The 19,301-nt window shown below is 39.9% G+C and overlaps 1 protein-coding gene across 1 annotated transcript in view; it reads right to left on the reverse strand.

Moving 5' to 3' along the window:
* Positions 1-5,633: 5,633 nt before the first annotated feature.
* trip4 (thyroid hormone receptor interactor 4) overlaps positions 5,634-19,301 on the reverse strand; it is a 67,492-nt gene continuing 53,824 nt past the window's right edge. The window contains exon 13 of the mRNA XM_070907573.1: positions 5,634-6,096. Within this exon, the coding sequence (XP_070763674.1) occupies positions 6,032-6,096 (65 nt within the window). The 3' untranslated portion in view covers positions 5,634-6,031. The remainder of the gene's footprint in view (positions 6,097-19,301) is intronic.

Consider the following 19,301-nt stretch of genomic DNA (forward strand, 5'->3'; position numbering starts at 1 on the left):
ACCTGGAACAGTTATCTGCTTGTGTTTTGCCAGCAGCATGTCTTCAGGGACGACTGAAATGTCTCGCTATTGGATGGATTGCCATGAAATTTTGTACAGACGTTCATGGTCCCCAGAGGATGAATAATAGTGACTGGTGATCCCCTGACTTTTCCTCTAACAGCACCACGAGGGTGGCTTGTTTGTTTGATTTGTTGTTTTGACTCAAATGTCTCATCAACTATTGGGTGGATTACTATGGAATTTGGTGCAAACATTCATGCTCCCCTGAGATGAATTGTAATAACTTTGGTGAACTGTACATCTAGCGTCAATTTTCCATTTGTCATTACTTTGTTTTATGATAAAATACAAGCAAAACCAATAACATTCCCATCGGCTGCAGTTGTATTTTGTATTTAGCGTTAATTAAATAGTAAATGAATGATCTCAATTTTAGAGCGCTTTTCAACCTTCATGGTTCCCAAAGCGCTTTACAGCTAAGTTTCATTCACCCATTAGCTAGATTAGCTAGTGTCCGAAATCTCAATGTACTGCTCACTATTGAGTAAACTATTAGCGTCTATTATATAAGGAGTGGTGAATGAGTGAACAAGGGAGTGGTTTTGGACACAGCCATCTTGTAATAAGATATTCAGATGGACAGGGAAAGCAGTTGCATGTTTCTTTCTTTCTGTGGTTTGATTGTCTGATTATTGCCATGCAAACACCTGCAAAGGCTATCTACCATTAGTGCTTAATGGATGGGAGTCATGCAGGCAACAACATGCATTAAGCTTAGAAGAAATCAGTTTTCTTGAACATGAGGTCGGCCAAGAGCCAAGAATTAATCAATGAACAGTGACATCAATAAACAGACAGATCTGGTTCCTAGACTACTCTCAGGCCAAACATGTGACTTGAATATTGCATGAAAACAGACAAAATCAAAGAAAACAGAAAGAGTCACAGATTGTTAAAATATATTTATTTGTCTTTTTAAGACATGATCCATGTCCCTCCTCCGTCAAAAATTAGATCAAGCATGAAAATAATGAATTTTCTTTTTACTTCATGTTCTAAAACTTAGTTTTGACCCAATTAGTCAAACAGAAATCCTACCACAGTCATGAGGATCTAGAAAGAAAGACTTTTTGTCAGTATGGTGATGGTAATATTTGGTAGTATTTTTTTCTGACAATTTTCTCTTCAAATTTCAACAGTTTTGTCAAATATCTACCTGTCTGTCATGTCATTACATTTTTTTAACAGTCATGAGAATAATAACATATTTTGTAAGCCTTTGGCAAAAAACAAAACAAAAACGGGTTTGCATTTATTGCCTATCATATAGCAATATGCTAATAGTTAATCCAGAGTAATCATGTTATGTATCTGTTACAGTGCCTGCTCCTAAGAAAACAGAAGCCTGGAAGGGACTATTTTACATATTCAAGAGACTAAAGCTTGACAAATCACTATGTTCAGAGATTTACCCCTCATGACGGGAGAGGCCTTGAAGACAGACTATCAACTGAACTGTCTTCTGTGTGGCGTCGTGTGTTTTAAAAAGCTCTGAGATGCTGTGAAGACGCCCCAGTGGGGGGGCTTTCTGTGGACGGTCATTATACCCTTACACGAACACACAGCAGTCTCATGTGGAGTTTCAGTTATTTCACTGGGTGTTTCTATGGTGTTCTCGTTGGAAAATGGATGTGACCATAATTTTAAATACCTCTTACTACATTTGTGTTGTTACAGGTACCACCTCATTCAGCAAGGTCAAAAGGTCATGGACTAAATTGATCGCTTATCAGTGGATCTTTAGAAATGGCAGCGAGTGAAAGCCATTTGTGATGGGAAATCCATTTTTAATTGAATTTATGCATCTGCTCTCCTTTTGAGGACTCATAATCATTTTCTTGTCAAGCCAGAAGCCTTTTGTAAAGTCAGTTTGGTCTTGTTACCGGGCAGATTTACTGACATTTGCACAGCACAGATTTCCGTTGATCACAGTCATAATTTATAGAACAGATATTAACATTTACGATTGCCCACCCGTCAAGGGCAAACAGGTCGTAGCTCTTCATGTAGAGTGAACACATACAGACATCCACGTCTTAGATCTCTCTCTGCATTTTACTTACTTGCCTTGAGGGACGAAAGCTTCCTTAAGTTCATGTGCTTCCCCTCAGATGGGGCCCACCTCGTACCTCCGGACTAACCAAAGCCGACGAGCCATGACACACTCTAGAGAGGGTACAAAGGCAGGCGGGGGAGGGAATTCTGTTCTACTTAGCAACCCTATAAAGCCTAGTTCCTACATTAAGGTATCCTATCAGGCAATTGTAGGTATGATCAGGAAATGTGATTTACGCAACAGACCTTGTAGGGTTGTGAGTTATTAAAGGAATACTTCGACATTTTGGGAAATACTTATATTCGTTTTCTTGCTTGGAATAAGCTGAGAAGGTTGATACCACTCTCATATCTGTATGCTGAATATGAAGCTACAACCAGCAGCCCGTTAGCTTAACTTAGCTGGCAACAGCTAGCCTGGCTCTGTCCAAAGGTAACAAAATCCGCCTTCCACCAAATCTAAAGCTCACTAATTAGTGTCTTTGTTTGTGTAATCTGTACAAAAACCAAAGTGTAAAAACTACAGAGCCAGGCTAGCTGTTTCCCCAAGTCTTTGTGCTAAGCTAAGCTAACCGGCGGCAGGCTCCAGCTATATATTTACATTACAAATATGAGAGTGGTATCAATGTCCTTATCTAACTCTCGGCAAAAAAGCGAATAACCATGTTTCCCAAAATGATTCCTTTAATTTTCCAACAGTTCCACAAAGTGCAGATATGGTTAATGTGTGAAGGTGGAGGTAATGAGGGACCAACGTGATGATTTCAATGCATCAAATTCTGCTGTCAAATTGTATTCAATGAGCCACTGCTGACAATATCCTTTTCTAAATATTTCCTTTGTACAGCCACCCTGGCTCGACAGGCAGCGTTCTGTGACACATCATGAGATGGATGAGCCACAAGCCGTTCCCAGGTTGTATTGTTCCCCAGCCTGCTGCCACCTCTTCTAAAGTGCTCCAAAGCCTAATTCCTCTTCCAGGCCTGTGGGGATGGGGGGATGGGACCCTGCGCCCTCAGTCCAATCAGTCTCTCAGCAAGCACACAAAGGTCCTGCTGCTTCTACAACTGGAAACTTGGCTTATTGGTGAGGAGGGCACACTGTTGGACTGGAGTCAATTGCATTTAATTTCAATCAGGAAATTCAGCTGGGCATGTTTTTCAGTCCACATGATGAATAAATACATTACCTTTATTTAATGTCTAATTTAATTTAAAACCTTAGCTAACTGGATGAAAGTTGGATGGTGACAGGAATTTTAGCTGGTGCTCAAAATTGGATGACGCCCTGCTTCATCTACTCAGATTCTCTTCAGTGTCCCCAATCCACCAGCATCATTAACAGCAGGGTGGTTGGTTTATGATGTAGCAGAAGAAGCCTCAGGTACACTGACCGGGGGGGGGGGGGGGAGGGGGGGGGGGGGGTTGCACTATTTCTTGGCTCTGAGGAATTGCAACCAGCAAAGACTTCAGAAAGTTACTGTGCCTGAATAAGGAATAGTGTGGCACATAATTGCTACTAAAACGGCAAATTGTTGTTTTTACACTTGGGTTTTTGCACTGATTAAAGAAATGAGATATAACGTGTTAATTACTGAGCTTTTGAGGTGCTGGTAAGCAGATTTTGTTACGTTTTGACAGAGGCAGGCCGGCTGTTTCTCCCTGTTTCCAGTCTTTGTGCTTAGCTAAGTGGCTCCTGGCTGTAGCTTCATATTTAATAGACAGTGGTATCAATCTTCTCATGTAACTCTCTGCCAGAAAGTGAATAAACATATGTCACGATGTCAAAGAATTCCTTTAAAAACAGGATGACTTGCTGCTAAAGTTTCATCTGTTGCAGCACACTGCAGCTCAGAAAGCATGGCTGGTTTAATATTTAAATGGATCACCTAGAGCATTTCTTCCACACAAGTACATCGCATCTTTTGTGCATGAAAAACCAACAGCACATGATCTCTTGGATTTATCTAAAGAGGCTTAGTAAAAACTGCATGTACTTAATTGTTCAGCATTACAGCACAGAGCCCTTGTTTATATGAACTTGGATGTCTGTTCCCATCCGGAGAAATGCCCCTGATCTGGAAGACAGAAGAAAAGGCCACCCACAGGGCAAGTATCTGTCACTGTTGATTCACTGGGGGCTGAATTTAGTAAATTCTTAAGCAGCCTCTCTGAAAAAAAACCCCACCGTCTATGGAGAAACTTTACAAAAGAGACCTCTTACATTCTCTGGGTGGGAGATTACTGGGAGGGCTGGTGCAATTATGCGTTCCCATGCTGAATGGAGTGGAGCAGAGAGTTGTAGCTAATCTGCAACTCAAACAAGAGTAAATCTAAGCTAATCAACAGTGTATTACAATGCCAGGCACAGGCAAAAACATAACAACTTGGGATGGGTGTGTGTGCTGGTGATTCATGCTATGCTTTTCAAACCGTGGTGAAACACGCCCTCAGGCAAGAAACAGCTTAGTCAAAGAGCCACTCAACACATTTGGAAGGAAATAAACACACAGCGATGCAAGAACAGGTAAGATGTTGAAATACAAAATAACATTGCACTGGCAGAATATCAGTCAGAGCCTGTCACAACAGCACTTGAACTAGGGGAAAGACTTAATAATAAAAATGTCAAAAACCTTGTGTGTATTTGAGTATAAGCACAGAAGATCTTAAAGAAGTCAAAATAAATGATTTCAGAGGTAATAATGCGTACATGTTTGGCTCCTGAAGAGATTGAAGTCTTACTGAAGATTTGGCATCTTTGTTTGTGAATCTGATAACCCTTTTGAAAAGCTGGCTTAACCCATGTCTTATGAGTCAAACCAAACTACTGTTCATAAGTAAATATCAGGTCACGGCAATTCATACAAGACCTAAAAAGTGAGCACTGGAATGCTTTTATAGTGGGGATTCAATACAGTCAACAGTGCGAAAAATCTGTAGTAATCCTGAAGGATTTCTTATCTTAATACAGTGAGTTAAGTTAATACAATACTTACGATGTACAATCATGTTGAAGCATCTTTGTGATTACCAAGAGTGGAATTAATAGCTGAGGGGGCAGAAAGTTGCCACTAATATAATCAGACTTTGCGTTACCCACAATTGCCACAACATGGCACACAACAAGTGAGGTAAATTTATCCATTTAAAGTTATAATCCTAAAAATGTGTCTGTACAAGTATAGCTACAACAATTTATAACATCAAATAGTCATCATGGCCAAAAAGAATAGCTGCTCAAAGAGGGTTTCCTGCCCCCAGTGAGACTTGTATTATCAAGACATTCTTAACGTTATCACCAGTTACTGCAGGTGTCGCTATATCCACCACAACTGAAATCTTAAGGGTTATGCCTTTAAACGAACCAGTGTTCACCTTTAATATCGCTGTTGTGCAGTTTCAGACCTGTTTTAAAACTCTTGTGGTGGTGAGCAGGGAGCAAGATACAGGTCGGACAACCCACGCTGTTTAGATTGAAAGTATCCTTAAACCGTGTTTTCTTCAGTGTGGGCACGATGCTAGAGGTCAGAACAGTAGATGAAATGCTGGAGCCCTGTGCGTCACCTGCCCCGGGGTTAGGGTTAGGGTTAGGGTTAACCCTAATTAGAGAAGCACAAAATGAAACCTAAGGGTGTTTTTATTTCTGAAAACAATCAAAGAATGCAGAAATTTGTCAAAATGATTGTATATCTATGTACTGTATACTTTCAAGCAATATTCCTTATGTAAAATGCAAATGTCAGTGATTGAAAACACAAATAGAACTGAAACTGAAAATATGTCAGCATTGATAACTCCTGATAAAATGTTGGGACAACCCAGTTGAGAATGTGGCCATTTTTTAGAAAACATAATTTTCCGAGTTCCTGTGAGATCAGACCGTTTTTCCTCCTCAGCTTCTCCTCTTGACGTCAGTCTGCAGCTGATGGGACCAGCCCCTTCTTGGCACCCTGGTGGTAGTGACTCTCCAGCTTCCCTGTGAGAGAAACGGGGTGAAAGGGAAGGGTGGGAGGGGAGAAAAGAGGAAGGGATGAATCAAAACACCATCAAAGGGACAGAGTGACCTTTCTGAGAGCTCAAGGCCCGCTGATTAGAGGCGGCCTTCGATAGACAGTGGAGAGAGAGAGAGAGAGAGACAGAGAGATGATGAGGTAAAAGGCCAATGAGAGCCTTTATTCCACGGCAAAGAGCGATCAGACCACAGCCTTTGTTGGCAGCAAAGTAAGGTGTCTTTTCATTCAATTATATAGACGTACATTCAGTATAATCCAATGGTAACAAAGACCACACATATAAAGGATGATAATATATGCTCTTAGTTACAAAAATACAGAACAATACTGAGCTACATGTAAAAACACCTTTTAATGGAATGAGTTTATTATAGTAGTAAGATGCATAGTACCGGAAACGTCTTCCCTAGTTCAGAGGTGGTATGAGGAACTTTTTAAACTAATCTGGTGCTAATGTTCACATTGAACTCAGCTAAGGTTGTTAAGTAACTGAGCAATAAAAGAAAACACAGGTATGCGGATGCTTTCTGACTTTTCTCATAAAACTCAGTGGTGAGTCTTGATAGCTGTCTTGAGCAACAAATTGATTTGCACCATGGTAAATGGCATCCCTTGTTTAAAGGGTAGTGGCAACAGCATACAGGAAATCACCATAATCAAGTTGAGATAGTACAGTATAGTGTTATTTCTGTTTTGAAAAGTGACCAAAGCTTTGGTATACAAATTCTATTTGAATTTTAAGGTTTTGCGCGAGGTGTTCAACCTGAGATTTTGTGGGACAATCTGCTAACTAACCAAATTCCTAAGTATTTATAATGTTGTACTGAATGTATTAGATTTTAATTGTGTAGATTAGAGTAGGAACATTGCAGCTCTGTGCTCTGGTGAAATGCATACATTTAGTCTTTTTGTTAAGACCATAGGAGGGCTAATACTGATTCTTGTGGGAAACCTTTATCAACCCTCTTGATTAGAAGCCATCTGCAACAACAGTCTGAACTCAAGAAACATTTGTATCAGGTGTAAACAGAATCAACAAAAGCAAAGGAAAGCAGGAAAAGTGAAAGTGCTATCAGTAGTAACTAATAAACATTTCACTATACAATCATTTCTCAGTGCACTCCCCATTGATGTATCTAAGGTTAATGTCTGTGCATGTTTCTTATTCTGCCAAGAATGTAACAGTCAAGGATTCTTTCATTAATCCCTTTGTTTTGATTACATAGCAGAGCCAGCTAACAGCACCTGCATGAACTTGCTGATTAGCAGACTACCCTTTCACTCAAGTCATAAAACAGTAGCCTCCATTGTTGTGAGAATTTCCATGGTCAGAATTTGTTGCTCACTCAGATGAGAATGTTTGCACGGATGAAAACAGCTGAGAATCTCAAAGAGGGATTTTATCAAGTGGATATTTATATAAATGCTTGTAGCTATGGTGAGTAAACAAACTCCCTGCAGCCACTGACTGAACCTGACCTCCTCATCTACTGTAACCGACACCTTACGCGCTCACTGCAGCATTCCCAATATCAATCACATTTCACATTCCTTCATTACAGCTCATTCTCCCATACTATGGTCTGCTGCTTTGTCCTTTTCTGTGCAGAACAACCTCTGCTGGGTGTTGATAACCTGTGCTGACCCCATCCTTAACTGCAAGGCAAATAATAACCCAGTGTCTCTCTGCCTAACACAAGCCTCCTGCTTGTCAAACCACCACATTAGCTGGCCGTTTTCCCCATGGCTGAGGCATGGGAAAAAATGATATAAGTGTGACAGGCAGGGGTGGCGGTTGTCACTTGTGCTTTCTTTTCATGTTGTCACGTTATGGCTGAACTCTGTGGGTAGTAGCAGCATAAACAAGGTGTTTAGGAGAAGTGCTGTTTGCTCACCATTTCCAAGCCTGTCTGAATGGCTGTCAGTGTGTGTCTTTTCTGCCAGGAGCGAGAGCTGCTTTGGCGTGGAAACACCTTTGGAATTTTTGGGTGACTGCTGCCAAAAGTTTATTCAAGATTACTTTAATGATAAATCCACCATAACAGAAATGTATCATAGGTTAAAAAAGCTTTTTTGACACATTCACCACACAAGGTCCAAGAGCAGCTCCACTCTTGCATGTATTTTAGGGGGGGAAATAAATATTACATGTTTTACACCCCAATAACTATATCATAAAATACAGAGATGGCAGCTGAACTCTGGAGGGCCAAAGTCAAAGTGGCGTTGTACCAGCAAAAGCAGACTTTTTTTCTGGGAAATGTGCTAATGCTCTAACTCCTCTAACTTGTTCCGCCCTTTCTTGCTTCCTTTAAGATGTTGTGTGACAGAGTCAATATTGTGGAAAATTGGCTCTGGCAGTTTTCCTTGTCATGACACAGTGACATTGTGTATCTGCATATGAAAACAAACTAAGTACATAAGTCAAAAGAAGCACTCACTGAATGAGCATTTAGCAGTATGCATCGTAGCATAAAATAAATTCAACTTCAAGGACACCTAAGGATGCTGAAATGAAAATTCACACTACATTGCAAACAATATATTTTGCCGGGTGTATGAAACCCATTGAAGTGACAGATCAGATTTCTTGAAATAATACACAAGTCCTGTCTTTAGAGATCTCCTAGCCAGCCGGTGGTTTGCTCAACAAAATTTAACAGGAGCAGAGAAATTTTAAGCCACAAGACTACATAAAAAAGTTTTAACCATTCACAACAAAAGGCGAAATCTTTTATGTATTTGCAATGCTTGATTTGGCTCTACGACCTCACGCAATGAGTAACACTGACATATTATCACCTTATAAAGTTGTTAAACAGTTGCCTATTCACACTTCCAGCAGACATGGGGTAACATTAGTGTTTATTCAAAGTCATCGCCACCTGGCAAATGTAAGTTCAATATTCACTCTGTTTTTGTCTCCAACTCCTGAGGGAAATAACTGGCTCTTTAGACGCTAAATGTTCCACTGTGTTCACCAGCCAGTCGCTAACTGTGTCTGTTTGCCATTAAGTGCTGGGCAGGTGGCTTACAGTTGGTTTTTAGAGGCTTTTCACTGAAAACAGCTGAATGCTGTGGCCGAAACTGTGCTATGAGAGCGGTGAGAGTGAACCAGAACAGTTGGGGCCGGAAAACCAAAATAACAAGCTGAAAAATGTAACAGAGCTGAGCTGAGGGGAAGTGCAGAGTCAGATGGTAATTCTCTGCCACTGTTAATATAATGATAGTATATATAAATATTGATTTTGAGTCATTACTTAATCACTGTAGTCTGACTGTAGTCACTGTTAGTCTGCTTCCTCAGCGTTTGTGTGTGAGTATAGTAACAGTTAATTGTCATGTCAGCTCCGTTACCATAGCAACTTTAGAGTTTTTACGCTGCCTGAATGTTGAAAACCACTTAGTATTTTTTCTTATGCAGGGAAACAATTTTAGAAGTGTCCTTTAGGCAATTTCCTAAACGCATTAAAATACACCCTTGAGTGAAACATGGAGAAATAACAAGGTTTTGTGCAGCTGGCCACGAACGACCAAGGACAACAGCAATAACAGCAACAACAACAGTAGAGTCCAGTAAGTGGGCCTTGTTGTCACGACTGTCAGAGGGAATATTCTCTGGATGTGTGAACAAGTCAGACTCATTATATTCGCCAGGAAAGTCAATCTAGCAATGTTACATATTCCATGGGTGAAGGCGACTTTTGTTAATGGCTCTGGAGCTGCTGAGCTGTCGCATTTCAGAGTAGGTGCTGTGGAGCTGAGAGAGCTGGAGGGAGCGCAAGTGAAAGTGGGGGAGGGGGGGGAGTGAGTGAAGGAGTGGGTGGAAAAAACAGAGAGACAGCAAAAATGAGACAGAAGGGATGAGGAGAAGGACGGAGAGAGGGAGGGCTGCCGGGAGAAAGGGATACAGATAGGAGGACAGCGGGAGAGGTAGAGAGAGGGAGAAATAGAAAGGCTGGCCCATCGATTGGCTGAGATAATTTCCCATTGATTGCTGCACTGTTTGGAGATTGCTGGAGAAAGGTTTATTGCCCACATGCTGCAGCTGGGGAGGAGGTCATAAAATAAGCACAGGTTGTCTGCAGAGGGCTAGTTCTCCATCATCAAGACCGTAAAACACACTCCCGAACACACACACTCTCATACATACACCACACTTGGATACTCTCCTTACATATTCACAAATATGACTGCATGCCTACTATTCCCATTACACATAATGAGAGAATACAGCTCATTGCTTATGGAAAGCGCACTCTCATAATCCCTTGAAAATCCAGGGGCAGTAGTGCAAAGAGTATTTATTAGACTGAAAAAGAGGTCCATTGACACCCTCCCTGACACCAATAACATGCAGGTCCATCCACTTCCTTGCAATAATAATCACAAGAATAATTGGCTGGTTGCTGTTTCTCTTTCTGTGAGAGTGGCTGCCCACGCACTGAAGAATAAAAAGGCTGAATTTTGTATTCTATCTTTTTATTACACACCGGTCCCAATGCACCTGGATAATAAAGCTAGAACAGCTATGCATATACACTTTAACCACATGTTGATACACTGTCTGATGACACACTTTCACATGAGGAAATTACTTCATGACTACAAACGATGACACAGAAAAGGAAAGTTAAAAGTGGAGCACCACCAACTCTGTGATTGAATGTAACACCTTCAACAGTATCTGTTACATCGATTCCCACTGGGCTCCCACAATAACCAATTCAGAGTCTATCACAAGTGCACTGCCTGGAGATAAAAAGTTTGGGGTGAAAAAAGCTATAACAATCTTAAACTAAGCAGGGAGGATTTAATGGTTTGAATTCAAACATGGTGTCAAGGAATAGATGGGAAAGCACGTATTCCACCAGTGCATTTTACTCATCTGTTATAGGAAAGCTCATATAAACTGAACTAAAGTTGGTGTTACTCATATTGTTTTCTTTTGACAACGAATCTTATGAATCAACCGAAAGGAGCGATGTGTTTGTCCGTCTCTTCATACTTTCCGATTTCCCTACACAATCAATGACACTCAGCCCCAAGCCCATTCGTTCATAACGAAGACACCTTTGAAAACTGGTCACAAATGTATAGTTTCATGTTTATACAAAGAGTCTGCAGCCATGCTAGCAACACTGTGCTACATGCTAAATGTAAACTAATCTAAACATGTTGATGTTTAGATTTGTTTAGGTTTAAAGTTTACCATGCTCATCATCTTAGTTTAGCTTTTTAATACGCTAACAATTGCTAATTGGCACCAAACACAAAGTACAGCTGAGCAGATGGGAAAGTCATTAGTTTCGCTGGTGCTAGAAGAAAAGCGAGGGGATCACTAAAGTCAGTAGGATACATCAAAATGTCATGGCACTCCATCCAATAGTTGTTGAGATATTTCAGTTCGGACAAAAGGGATGGACCAACTAACCAACCCACCCACCGGCATTGCCATCCCGAGAGCAACGCAGCTGGCGTTCCCTGTAACAGCTGGGTACTGTAGTTCTTTAATTGCTCAAACAGGAGTAAATAGTGCATTTCTTGGGGACTATTTTCAGCTGTGGATTAATATACATTGGGCACACTAGTGAGTATTTACAGAGGTTTGTGTATGTGGGACTGACTCAGAATAAACTACAATGCCTATGGTCATTGTAATGAACGCAATGTGTGGCTCATTGATGTGTTTTTAATAGTTTTGGACAACAATGGAGCTCCATGGCACAGAGGAATAATCTGCATCAGGATTTGGCTACACAGGCTGTACTCGTTAGTAGGATATATTTATTGTTCCTTTTGGTCTTTTGATGGGTACATTGGTTTGCATTGACAAAAATATTGCAAGCCTTATCCTTTAACACCTAAAAAGAATTTAGTGTACCTATGTTAACAAAGCTTCCTGCTGTCAATAGAGCTAAAATGTTTCTGAGAAATCACACGTGGCAGTTGTATTTCCCATATTTCAGTGAGCACGACTGGTCCAATGGTTTTGAAGATGAAGTGAAAGGGCTCCCAGTTCATGATAAATCTAATAGGTTTTTTAAAAAGGCTTCATTCTGACTTCAGCTCAGCAACACTGCCCTTCTATCTTCTTTTCCTTATCTGGCCTCAGCTTAGTACACCTCCAGCCGAAGTCATTCTGCACATGAAACCAAGCTGACAGCCTCGAGCACTGCGGGAAAGTGGATGTGTACAAAACCCCCGGTAGCCAGGGGAGAACAGCAAGAGAGGAGGGGAAAACCTGCCTGAATTCCCATCTTGCTGTTAGTCACACCTAATTTACATTCCCTTCCTGTGCTGCCGAGCTGGTGAATTTACAAGTGGATAGAGAAGGTGCTGTTTGGGACTTGTGTTGGCATGCTGTTTGCAAGGGGTTAGGGAGAAGCATGAACCATGCTTCCCACTGCAGAGAAAACAGTCTCTCTCCATCTCTCGGTCCAAACCTCCCTGCCTGAAGCTGTTTTTACAGACACTGAGGGGCTGTAATGGCTGAGTGATTTCTCCAACCAACAGCGCGCTGTTGAACCGGTTTAGTCACGCACATGACAGTTCATCACAACTCGCTAGAGAACCAGTGTCTGACAAGTCGGGGACAGCAAAGGTAGTGCTGGTTGTTGGGCGGATGTGGAGCAGTGAGGACATGGTGACAACTGGTTTATATCGGTGCTCCCAAAATCCTGTGCAAACTAGAACATACATTGTACCTGCTGTATCAGTTCATTATGAAATACTTTGTCTTCTTTTTTGAGAGCTTTTTGTAGTTTTCCCAGCTTTGTTTGATATAACACGTTTTAAGAATAAGTATAAAAGCACAGTAATTGAATACGTATTTCGCCTTGGACGCATGAGATTTTTGATAATTAATAGTAATTTTAAATTTCCTTCAGAGCTGGCTACAATTTGTGAGATGAATTTTATCTGTGACACACAACGTGAGGAACTTCATGCCTACCAATGAACACAGAAAAGTTAAAAGTGGAGCACCACCAGCTCTGTGATTGAATGTAACACCTTCAAGAGTATCTATTACATTGATTCCCACTGGGCTCCCACAATAACCAACTCAGAGTCTATCACAAGTACACTGCCTGGAGAGTAAAAAGAAGTTCAGCGTGAAAAAGCTTTAACAATCTTGAACTAAATGGCAGGGATTTAATAGTTTGAATTCAAACCATTCCCATCTGGGAATCGATGGGAAGGCATATATTCCACCAGAGCATTTACAGATCTGTATTTTATAATAAAGTTCATACACACTGCATAATAATTTGCCCACACCTCCCCATGAGGATTAATTGATTTAATTGATTTTTTTCTACTTAAATAGGTGAGATGGATCATTGGGTTTGTTGGCAACACTTTAAGTCCCCCTATTTATCATTCATAAGCAGTATATAATCATTACAATGTAGTGTTGTAAGCGTGTAGTTGTTTATGTATTTGTCAGCAACTACACATAAGTGGAGGTTGGTGTATAAACAGACAATGAATGAGAATATACTTAAATGCAGTTGTAATAATATAAAATTGTTATAGAGTTATAAAGTTATAATTGTTGACAAATACTTAAAATTAAAATGTCCTTCTATCTGCTCACACCTACATTATAGTGTGTTATAATTGGTGTATTAAATGTTTGTATACTTATAAATGCAAAATGGGGGACTTAAAGTGTTACCAGTTCACTTTAGGTTCACTTTAGTGTCTTTTTAACAGTTTTAGTCATCTATAGTATTAATTAGCATATCCAGGATTTTGGCATGGCAAAACAAACGGTCATTGAACTGTGGTGGCAGCAGCCTCTAGCTGTATACTGAATATTGTGTACTCAATCAGAACAAGGTTGGACTCCGAGACATCCTTCATGTCAGGAAACTGAATTTGTGTATTTCTTTAGAGCTGCCAAATTCTTAGGTGGGGTGAGAAACTGTCTGTCATTGTAAGGGGAGTTGTTGGTACAAGACTTCAATAAGCAGGACACAGAAAAATAACATTTCTTGCATTTACAGGAAGCTCAAAGGTCGCTGTATTCCCCGGTGTGTGTGTTAAGTACCAGCCGTACAACTCTGATTCAAAAACATAGTGTGGGGGTGAAGGGAGAGTCTGTGTATCGCTGCATATCTCTGTCAGTCTCACTTTTCCAGCCTCTTCTCTGAAAGCACAATGACTCCATCACCAAACTGCACAGAGGAAACTGTTGCAATTCACCATGAACTTGAACAGTGGCAAAGGCAGCAATGTGAGGAATTTGGAGAAAATAAAAAAAGTGTTTGGAGCTCTGCCCACTTTCTCTCCAACTCACACCAGGTTAGCTGCTGCAGAAAGCGAGCATTAATGTCAGATTGTCAGTTTCAGAAAGTTACAAAATTGAGTGATAAATTGAAAAGCAGTTTTTCACCGCCTTCAGAGTGTCGGAACAGCACTTTGTGTTTCACATATATTTCGGCCTTGCAGGTTATGGAGTGATGCTTATATTTGGAGGGTTAGCAGTTCAAATATCCTGACAAGCAGGGAAAATCTGAGTGGGGTGATCCTTAACAACCTCAGTGTTCAAGGGCTTCTAGGTGAGGTACACACTGCTCAATAGTAGTTAACATAAGACTTTAGTTGATCTTCTAAATGTGGATCTTTGTACATGTTTTATTGTCAAGCAGAGCTTTTAATATAAATAAACTACAATCCTATGCTGGAGAAGAGAAGGGGAGCCTGGGAAAAACGTTGTGTATATGTGTTTTATATATAATGGATACTTACAGTTGGGTTATTGAACCACAGAGCTACACAATACATAGATTGTGATTATTTTGTGGGAGAGAAGGCTGTTGGCAGTAATCAATCTAATTGTGTGAGCTTGAACTGAGGGTTAGACAATGGTGTCACACAGTATACATATTGATTACATGCTGGAGGCTATTCTGTGTGTAAAAATAAACACATCAGCCTACATTAAAACGTTTGAGGACTTGGTCGATGATCATTACTTAGGCTACTGCTGACAACGTGGTTCAAATTTTAAAACCTCCTGGCCTTAATAATTTGACAAATCACGGTTAGGTTATATTTACAGGCGACAACACAAAGTCAGCGCTGAATGTAATAGACTTCAAAATGACTCTCCTCTCAGATCTGATGTCATGGCTCCCATCTGTAGTCGCTTACTACGCATTCACACTGCAAACATACATGATAAACAACTTCCCAAAAGTCACTTTATTTCCTGTCGAGCTGAAGAACCAGGAAAGCTCCGCTGATGTGTGAACAGTTTGAAGTCTGTCAGCCAAAGACTGTTGGACATGACTGAACCATTTGGAGCGGACTGTCAACAGCCAATCATGTATCCTGGCAAATTTATTCAGTCCTCTGGAAATACAAAATAAATGTTTCACAAACTGCTTGGAGCCAGTCAGTTTAAGAAATTCATATTCATCATAACTTTTGTTTTTAAGTTCATGGGCTCTTAATGATATTTCACTGGTGTTTCTGCCCTAAGCTCCCCCGAAACACAATACTGAAGCAGTAAAAATGCATTATCTAAATGTTTAAAACTCTGTGGCTGCTGAGACTACTGCACATGGACAAAATTAGGCTTCTTCCTTTAGTCATAATAAACAAAGTTGCTCGCGAACTTAATGTGGGTTGTTGGCAAGAACACATAACTTTTGAAAGCTGAAATGGCGCTTTCATTCCTTGTTCAACTCAGACGTTTGCCGCTACAGCTTTGGGTGTCTAATGTTAGCAAGCTGACATTAAATTAGATGTTGCTGTGTAACTGATATAACCAAGTCAGTTTGCTCACTTTATGAGCTCTTCTCAACTTGCTCTTGTTCCTCTGTTTTATGACTAAATTTAAGCCTTTGCCATTATCATGTTATTGCCACTTGTGGCCACAGTAGCCGCTGTTTCATCAAAGGCTACGTAGTCAAAAGTTACATAATTGGGTACATAATTTATATATTAATCTGTAAAGTGTGCAGACACTCCTTGGGTAACGTTGATTTATAAATAAACTGAAGTTAAAGTTGAAATTGACTTTAAGGGCTAGTGAGCACTTTACTTAATTCGCTGGCACAAGATTGTAACAAGTGACTGTCTTCTTGCAGAATCATTTTCAACATTTGTTCTCATAGCTTCTTATTTCTTAGTTGATTTGATGTATTTTATATTTAACGTCGAGATGAAGCCGCATTTCGAGAGCATCTAGCTTCCTTATCGTGATGTATTTCCGAGTGAAACAGGGTAGGCAGGCGGGACGTGACGTTGGGAGGAATTTGATTTGAACACCCTAAGACACACCACATGTACCATGCTGCTGCTAGCTAGCTAACTAATGAATGTTAGCTTGAGATTGATTGATGGGTGGATGTCATGATATTATTGGTTGAAATTCAGTAGTTCAAGCACACGTCATATTTTGCTTTACAGGAAACATGATTGGATTTTGATATAAGAATCCAAAGAAATTAATCTTTGTATCTTTTAAGGCATATATTATTAAATAGGTGCACAATATGACCAGGGATGTTATCTAAAAGGGTTGAAAAGGCATATTTTTTTTTTTTTTTTCGCAACTTTTAGCAGCAAATAATGGACACAGAAAACGACAATGACAACAATTGTTATGAACAAATTATGTAATGTAGCAGAGGAGGAGATTCTGAGAATACAAATGAATGAGCAGATGGATCTTCCTTCTGGAAGCCGTGTGTCACATGTCCAGCTCCGTCATGGCACCATTGATGCCTGAGCTTTTCTTTTGAAGAGTGCTGTTAGCTAAACATCGGCAGTTTAAAAGAAACACTGGCTCTGGCTTTTCCAAGCACAATTACTGGGAAATCTGTGATGACTGAACACGAAGGGCGATCAGTCACTGGGAGCTGCCTGCACTGATGTTCCCTAACAGAGAGAGCAGGTTTCCCCTGCGGCCACCGGGCCAGAGCCTCACAGCTTATCAATCACTTCTCTTAGATGCTCTTACAATAAGCTGGTGAAAGCTGCAGTTTGTTATTGAGAGGGCTGGAGCTCAACAATGCTGATAAAGCATCATGGGAAATACTTCACAAATAGTAACACATTTCTTCTAATTATCTACAGATATTTTGCAAATAAAGCCCTGGATTTGACAATAGTTTTGGAAAAAGTCAGAACTATTTAATTCAGATTTTTCATCACTTCATGTTGCCTGGAGTAGACTTTATTGAGGCTGTATGTGGTGTGAATTAAAGCACATGTTTTTGTTATTTGTTCCTTTCAAGTAGATTTTATTTTCAGGGCCACCGGGTTCTGATTTTCATTCACAACAACACAAGAAAGACAGAGAAGTCAGCTGGAGACAACATGAGTGCTGCAGCTGAAAGGAAAATTAAATCTGTGCCCTGTCACTTCTTTTTTAAATTATAAATTTATTGTAAGAACATGGGCAGGAACTCTCTGTGTTTTATGGATCTATTTAGCATTTCCCCACAGAATTGTGTCAAAGCATTAATGTTTTCCTTTGTCCTGACAAAGATCCCAGAGAGTATAAAGACTCTGGGATGTTGCTTAAACAAATAGAATTTCTAATTCACTCCATCGTCAGACATCACAGTACACTATTCTAGCTTCACGCTCTACTCGAAATAGACACAGTTAGGATTTTATCTAAACCAGTCCTGATTCTGATTTGCTTTTAGAGTTTCCAGGACTCTAATACAGATTTAGGGCACATCGGATTTGAAAGCCCTCTGATACACAGACTGCAGAAAGCAACATTTCTGAAATATTATAATAGCTATATTTTTGTTTTCAATGTACATTTCTCCATATAGCTGTTGAAAATGTGCTTATATTAGACTGCAAATATGGTTTAGAATACAGTATTAGGAGGTAATCTTTGCAAGTGGCCATGCGTAACAACTGAACTCAGAGATGTCAGCATGAAGATAACAGCACTCTGTTTTGCATTTCCATATCCCCTCTATCACTTCACTCCATCATGTATTATCCATGACGGCTCAAAGTTCATTAGACCACACAGAATAATTCAGAAGCCATATTAGACTCTCAAAAAGCCAACTTGGAAAATAACAAGTTTATAAAAGTGACTTTCAGTTTTGTCCTGAAGAAACACTGTCCAGGTGAGTTGTTCCACCGCTGAGCAGTCAGGTGTGAATGTTTATTTCTTTAGTTTAAACATTTTGTGATGTAAGAAAGAACTAAGGCGGGTATTGATTGATATTTCATATCTAACTAAAAGACTGTGTTCAGGATTGCCAAACCATACCAAACTCACATTAGTGAGATTATCTATTGCACGTCTCAATTTCATATGAATGCTGAGCATCAACATATTATGAAATATCATTTTGGCTACAACTCATTAGATAGTAGAGAAAAAAATACACTGTCCTCATCAATCAAGCAAATGCCCAAATACGACTCTTATGACACTTATGTTTTATAATATACAAATATATTAAATATATTGTTTCATTTAGAGGACTTGTTGGAAAAAAGACATGTACTTTGTGTACTTTTCTAGATCCAAAGCACAGAAGTACAAACAAGTTAAATAGTCGCTTATCGTGTTTGTTGATGGCTTCACACAATCTTCTCTCAGCTGGTTAAATCAAACTATTGTCAGTTTGCAATGAAAATGCCGGTGATGTGAAAATGCAGTATCCCAATCAGACTTCTCACCACCCTCGAGGGAACATTCACAAGAGTGAGAATGAGGGCAGTCATCCAGAAGATGTTTTATTCCTTTCACATTCGCTTCTATCACATCTTCTTGTTAGAACAACGTGTTGTCACCTAAACCCAAATACAGGCAGCTACTCCAAACACTCTGTAACTGTATGTTGTTTAAACAGCTGTCAAAGCTCTGCAAATGAGAAAAGGAGGGTTTTCATAAAACATAATCACAAAAAGAACTGCTAATTACACCTAGATAACGATGTTAATCCAACACGGTGAAAACAGGACCGACTGTGTAGAAATACGAGGTCACAGGAAACTGGATTCACTGTTTAGGATGTTTCTGAAATTGGTTTTTGAAATGTAACTCTTGGAGATTTTTCTTTTTGTAAAAAGGTGCATTACAATTGGAGCTGAAACAATAAGTTGAATAATTGATTGGTTGATCCATTTTGATCAGTGATTAATCATTTAAGTCCATTTTTTTTAAAGC

Source organism: Enoplosus armatus, chromosome 1 (assembly GCF_043641665.1).
Source record: "Enoplosus armatus isolate fEnoArm2 chromosome 1, fEnoArm2.hap1, whole genome shotgun sequence".
Taxonomy (NCBI): Eukaryota; Metazoa; Chordata; class Actinopteri; order Centrarchiformes; family Enoplosidae; genus Enoplosus; species Enoplosus armatus.